The sequence below is a fragment of the Adiantum capillus-veneris genome, chromosome 22, assembly GCF_014529385.1.
Source record: "Adiantum capillus-veneris isolate H3 chromosome 22, ASM1452938v2, whole genome shotgun sequence".
Taxonomy (NCBI): domain Eukaryota; kingdom Viridiplantae; phylum Streptophyta; class Polypodiopsida; order Polypodiales; family Pteridaceae; genus Adiantum; species Adiantum capillus-veneris.
The window spans coordinates 77,177,353-77,184,209 of NC_140952.1; the positions used below are offsets into that span (position 1 = coordinate 77,177,353).

Below are 6,857 nucleotides of genomic sequence, written 5' to 3' on the forward strand. Positions count from 1 at the left end.
GTTTACTTGGTTGGCCTAATAACTTTATCACAATCAGGCTTCTGGAGGTGGTTGCTTGGCATGATCCAAGCCACGGCAATGCTTGCGCATGCTTTTGATAAGATCAATACAGAAAAGGCAAGCCAATTTACAAATGCAGAGTTCCTTAAATAACATAGTCTCATCTTATATGTTGGGCTTGGTGATTTTTTTGATGCGATGCTGCTACTCCACCAGCCTTCAGGTATGATATCTTAATGAATAGAAGCAGCTTCTCGTGCCATGTGTACTCCGTCGCTATTGCATCCTCTGATCACCATCCATTGCCCGTAATTATAATTAAGATAGGAAAAGGGCTGTGTGTGATCTGCAAGCATCGAATTTGCTTCCTCTAATCAATCTATAGTTCATGATGAAGGTGGCCGAGTGGCAGCTTGATGATGTGCTTAGAGCTAGTGACAACAGCCCAAGATCGAGGAATAATTTTTGTGATAGGCAAAACAGCGGCCCGATTGCAGTAGCTAGGCAATTGTGCCTCCTGCAGATAAACGCTGAAACACGCTACATGCATCTTTTCACTCTCCTCAAGCCAGCTCTGTATAACCTGCAGTTCCATCAGCATCATCTCGGTGGCTTCATCATAGCCTCTGTCCATCCCATGCACTTCTTGTATAGCTTCAGGCAATGAACAGTGTAATATAATATCCCCTCAACAACTACTCCCTCTCCCATTGACAGCGGTTGTGTATGATTAGCATGTCAACTTCAAGGAAATAATGATATTGTTATTTTAAGCAAGCAGCCATGCATGGAAGCTGTTGCTTGTTCTTGTAGACAAAGATTGATCAAAGCGACACAAGAGAAGACCTTCACATCGGTGACATAATTCACAATGAGATTACTCAGCAACGGCTCTTGGAGACACATGTTGTGCTTGGCAATTCTTTCATCTATACATATGCAAAATTCAGAGCCCTAACAAAAGCATATAAAGGTCTAATTAATGAGCTTCTTCTCTGGACATTGTCTCTTTGCAACACGTTGATTGAAAGATATACTTAGCATAGAAAAGCAAAAGGGGCTCGAAGGAATCACACCAACAAACAAAACTCTACATCAACTCGTAAATGTTCATTATCTGCATTCAAATCTTCATGTCTATGTGTTTGCTTGGACTAGACAACTAGACTTCGGGGCAAGCGTGGCTTCCGTTCCCTATAATTGACACAGTGCCAACTCTTCACCATACTTGTGAATGGCACTTTTGTCTGGCATGCACTATATGGCCTGTAGTTTGTGTTATTTCTTCGCTACACGGTGAAAAGTCTCACATGGTTTTCATGTAGCTTGACGAAACAACATTCTCTACTTTACACACTCACTCGATGACCAGTTCACTGTATTTCCCTATATAACTACAATTATATACATAAACGCATGATGTTTTACTCACAACTTCTCTCACACAACCCAAATTTGTTGCTTTGTGGAAGGTGCTTTCATGCCCATGAATTGCCGAGTAAATTAGAATGTTATGCTTAATTAAAGCCTGGCGAGATAGCAAAACATTGGTATGGTAATGTTGATAGAAGCGCACGATAGTTTTGATTATCTTGACCAGCTTGTCCATGGTGTGGAAGCCAAGAGTCTTGCTCGGTCAAATGAAGATTGTCCATTTTGAATACGTACACCTTGGATACCTTAGAATCAACGAAGAAAATATCATTACCAACTCCTGTGCAATCAACATAGCCCCTTTCGAGATTGTCAAAAAATTCGGAAAAATAATGTTCTTCTAGATATAAACTGCTAGAGTCACGCTTCTGACTCGTTTTCCATATCATTGCCCATGGGTCTGCATTAATGCAGAAGTTACTGATCGTCATCGTTGTTAACTTCCACAATTTGATCCCGTCTTCTGCCAGTGCATCTGCTTGATGGTCTTGTGACATGAAATGGAAGGGCATTGCTACATTTAAAAAGTTGGACGTCCACCGAAAGGCACCCACAAAGTAAAGATCTCCCTGGCATTCCACAAGAGAGGTGTATGTGAAATGTGCAAAGCTATATTGATCTTGTTTGCAAAAATTTTGCCCAAAAAACTTTGTTACAATCGCATTTTGCCGAACATTGAGCTCTTCCATCTGGATGGGCAAAGGTGCATGGAATCTCCGCCACATCCCACACCTTGTATTGTACGCACATACAACAGGCACCACATTGCACTTGAGACGATCATCAAGAAAGAAAATGTCCTCTTTGCAACAAACTGCCTTTGACACCTTCATAATAAGATGTGCTGGAGGTTTCCCTGTTGCATTCCAGCACTTACTTAAGGAGTCATACTCCAGAGTCTTTGTAGCTTTGGTCCTGCTTGCATTAAGCCTGACGACAACTACTATGAAATGCGGCTGTCTGATGGGATTGCCATAAAAGTCCGAATGCAAGCCGACAACAGATATCTCTTCCTCAACATAGGAAGATGAAGAGCACTCTCTAGTTGTGGATCTGGATGAAGAGTGCTGCCTGTCTGCAAAGCCATTATACAATTGCCAATTTGATGCGAGTCTAGTAGGACTAGAATCAGAAATCACTGTGGATTGCATATCATTTTCATGTGAGGCATCTTTGACATCCTCATGATCTGGCGCTTCTGAAGACTCCTCATAGCTGTTGGATGATAAAGAATCGTAGTTCTCAACATTATCATCATCAGAGGAACCTGCCTGCATGTCGATGTTGTCTTCGTCAGATGGTGGAGGGAGTTGAGGAAGAAGAAAGGGCCGGCACCGAGTGGAGAGCGGGTTAACAACGAAGATGGCACCGGAGTCAACACGGAAGCAGGCCAAGGAGGCAGAGGTGGCAATGTGGGTGACAAGAGGGGCTTCAGTAAGGGTGTCGCAGACTAAACATCGAGGAGCCTGCAAGAGGCGCGGCCTGTGAAGAGTCGTGTCGAGGACGCAGAGGGGGGACTTGGGGGCCAAGGAGAGGATCCAATCGGAAGCACGCAGAGAAGGTGCGTGCAAAGATCGGCAGAGCTGAAAGGCGATGCTGGAGTTGAAGGCCTGCAACGCCTTGCGGCTGCTAAGGAGTAGAGAGAAGGGTAGAGAGGCATACGGCTTTACATCTTCCTGTAGAGAGCGAAGGAGCACCATCGCCAATACGTCCTCAGGAAGCTCTATCGTCACTACGTCCTCAGGAAGCTTCATTGTGCTGCGATTCACTCTCTTCTTCTGGACTTTACCATCGGGCTGCGATTCACTCTGAACTCTCCTTCTGATAAATTTGGTTTTTATAAAGCGTCATTTCATTTCGGACTCTTCCGCTTCTTGCCAAAGAAATTTGTTGATATTGATGTGGTTTAGTCTGTAAGTCAGAAATAGTTTGTCTACACATTGCAGCGCAGAGAAATGCAAAGACTAATTTGGACTATTGACATGATCATTGAGGAGTTGGCACCTTGTTCGAGAGTGCAACGTTGTATTGTCGCTTCTAAACTCCCAACACCCAAGATTCAGACTTTTATGAAACCCTGGAGGAAAGGTGAGGAGAGGGCTCTGCATGTTCGTACTGATCGCGTGGTGATGATTACCTGGCTCTCTATCGTTAATGTCACCCTCTATATTTTCCCTTTCCTCTCCCCGACTCTCTTCTTCTAAGGAGGTCGCCATGTCTTTGCATGAAGCCTTAGTGAATGGGATGCCCTACTCTTTCCCCCGCGAACACCTCTGTAGCTATGGAAGGATCAAGATTAAACTCTCAGGGTAACATTAATCGTATTCAGGCTCATACTAGCCTCTGTCCATGGAGGCCTACATACAGGGCCAGTGCTCACTCGGTCTCCAATCAACCTTTGTTACTTCCTTCTCCTCTCCAAAAGAAAGCGTTTGCCCTTTTATGAGGGGAAATACTCTTCACCCTCAACACTTCCTCTCGAATATCAACCAGGCTCCTCATCTTACCTATGCAGATGTTATTAGAGGTAATGTAGAAAGGTTTGACAACCCGCTCTTTCGGCCAAACCTGAGCAAGGTATGGGCTTTATGACTTCTTTTGTGCTTAACAATGAATGGAAGGTGAACGCTCCTGCTGGAAATCAATTCCCTACGGTTCGTAGACCTTTGTAAGCTTATAATGTTGTTCCTCCCTCTTCACCCACAAATGCCCCTTCTCCTGTTGATTGTGCCACTGCTCAACAACAAACTTCTCCAATAAGTCAAGTTGAAACTAAATCTGATGCCCTAAGTGAAGATGAGGAATGTGTCACAATTAGCAAAAGAGAGCTGGACTCTTGGCATAATCAGTTGGATGACAGGGTGGTCATAGGTTTGTGCCATGGAGCCAAAACTTCTCTCAAAGTTCTCAAAAGCTGGGTAGCAGTCAACTGGGAAAATAGAAACGTCTTCCCCTAGCAGATACAATATCTACCCAATAACTATTATTTGTTTTTTTTTTAGGATGCTAACAATGCTTTGCAAGTCGTTACTGAAGGACAATGGCTTATTTGTAATACTCCCATTTCTTTTTTTAAATGTTTTAAGGGATTTAACCCTAGAGTGGATAAGCCTACTAAAGCTCTTGTATGGGTGGACTCCCCTGATTTGCCAGTTGAGTTTTATCCCTGGTTAAGAAAAACTAGGGCTTATGTGGGCAAGGTCCTTGGACAAAAAGTCAGAGGGGGAATAAACCCCAAGTGGGATCCTCAACCTCTCATTGAATTTGATATGTGAAAAGCCCCAAAGTTTATTCTTCCTATCAATGATTGTGAAGGCAACCTTCTGCATATACAGACCGTGTTGTATATAAATTTGCCTAACTCTTGCTTTGACTGCTTTCAACAGGGTCGTCTTATAAAAAGACTGTCCTGCCCTTGCTCGAGTCAAGGTGCAAAGTGACTTACTAAGGAGCTCAAGCCCAATCCTCAAAAGTCCTTCCAACTTGTGAATAAGAGAAACAGTAATAGAATGCAAAGGAGAAGGGGAGCTAACTCTGCTAACTCTAACTACTTTTGATGTACTATTGGAAGATGTTTTTGATCCTTATTCTACCAAAGAATTCTCTAATTCTGATGGGGAAGGTAAACCTACACAAGAGGAAAAATGTGAAACCAATTCACCCAGATACAAACTAAGGAAGACTCAGTGGAAGTGCCACAATTTGCTAAAGAGCTGGATGCCAAAGACATGTTTACAAAGACCTCCTTGGCAAAGTCCCCAACTCGTTCTGTGAACATTGTCATGACTCAAGCTGAGGAAGAGTCTCTTCCTAATATGCAAGTAATCAAAAGCAAGAGAAAAGTGGAGAAGTCAAATGATCCCAATAGGGCTTCTGTATCCATGGTCAAACCTAACAAAAGGAGTAAGAAATGATTTCCCCTAATCTTTCTGGTTTTTCGTTCAATTATAAAGGGTTATCATATCCTTCAAGAGCTATGGTTATCAAAGAATGGATGCAGGATCTGTCATTGCATCCTAATTATATTTGTCTTCAGGAGGTCAAGCTTAAAGGTAAGGAGCTGGAGTAAACTTAATGGTATGCTACTAATCATACTACAGGCAGAGGAGGAGCAGTAATAGGACTCTCCTGCAAATGGGCTAACCTGGTCTCAAAAGTGCAATACTCCAATAAAGGATTCTGGGTGGCCATCACCTTGGCAGATCCCATTAACTATACACTAGCCAATGTTTATGCTCCTAACTCTGTGACAGAAAGAGCTCAGTGCTGGCAGGAATTACTCACTCTTCCAAAGAATGTGGTATTGACAGGTGACTTCAACATGGTGGAGAAAATTATTGACAGATTAAGGTCTATTGGGTAGTTAATCTCTGGTAATGAAACGTTCACTAGATTGATCTGGTTGAGTCCTTGAATTTACTAGATGTATCGGAAGATGTTGGCTTCACTTGGAACAACAAGCAGATTGGTGAATGCTTCAAGCCTGGGGGATTCACTCTATATACAAACGGGATGCCACCTGCGAGTGAACAACTTTGATAAAACCCCTATATACGACTCATATTAGGGAATATACCCCCCTTTCTACGCTTATACAAAAATCATTGCAGAAAACTATCATACCCCTATCTTAGACATAAAATTTAGGTCTCACATGATCTAATTGAGTAAAACTATTCAATGAGCATGTAGCATAGTGACTGGCAACGTACTAAGAAACCACTTTTGTTGATAACTAGATGTACCCTCAATGTGTCTTACTTTGACTTTCAAACTATGTGTCCGTTCGGTATGCACTCTAGCTACTTGTCCAATTTGACCCATTAAACTACTCAAAAAACATGGTTATAAAGTTATGCTAGGTTCTCCGTGTAAATTTGCATCTATACAAACTCTTTATAGCTTTCATCCCTCAATAAATGAACTATAATCATAAAAAAAGTAATTGATACAAAGTAGCATTAGTTCTTGCATGTATCTTTGTAGCTATTGACTACAAGTTTGAGGGTAGACTCTTTTGGGAACCCATGATTTTGAAACACAAAAAACTTCCTCTTATTTTTTCCTTTTCTCACTTCTCCCCTCCCCCCACCCCATAAATATGATACCCCCTCCCTTATTTTTAAGCTTGGGAGATAAATTATTGAGGGCCTGTCCCTAACTTATGCGCTTGTGTAACTTGTTAAAAAAAAAAACCCTCCCCGACACTTACGTCGTGCGGGAAGTTTTCCATGGTGAATCCCCCCAGGCTTGAAGTCAGATAGTTGAAGTCAGATAGGCTAGACAGGTTATACATGTCTGCAAATGTTTTACAGGATCGCTGGTTAGTACATTGCAAATCTGACGCTTCCATTCTGTTATTTGATCACAAGACTTTGTTTGAGTTGATGTGAGAGCTGAGAATAACTTTAAAATTGGTTGGC

At 42.3% G+C, this 6,857-nt stretch overlaps 1 protein-coding gene across 1 annotated transcript; it reads right to left on the reverse strand.

Moving 5' to 3' along the window:
• Positions 1–754: 754 nt before the first annotated feature.
• Positions 755–3,294, reverse strand: LOC147429626 (uncharacterized). The gene has a single exon (XM_086495600.1). The coding sequence runs from the start codon at positions 3,186–3,188 to the stop codon at positions 1,518–1,520; it is 1,671 nt and encodes a 556-aa protein (XP_086351726.1). The 5' UTR covers positions 3,189–3,294; the 3' UTR covers positions 755–1,517.
• Positions 3,295–6,857: the final 3,563 nt, after the last annotated feature.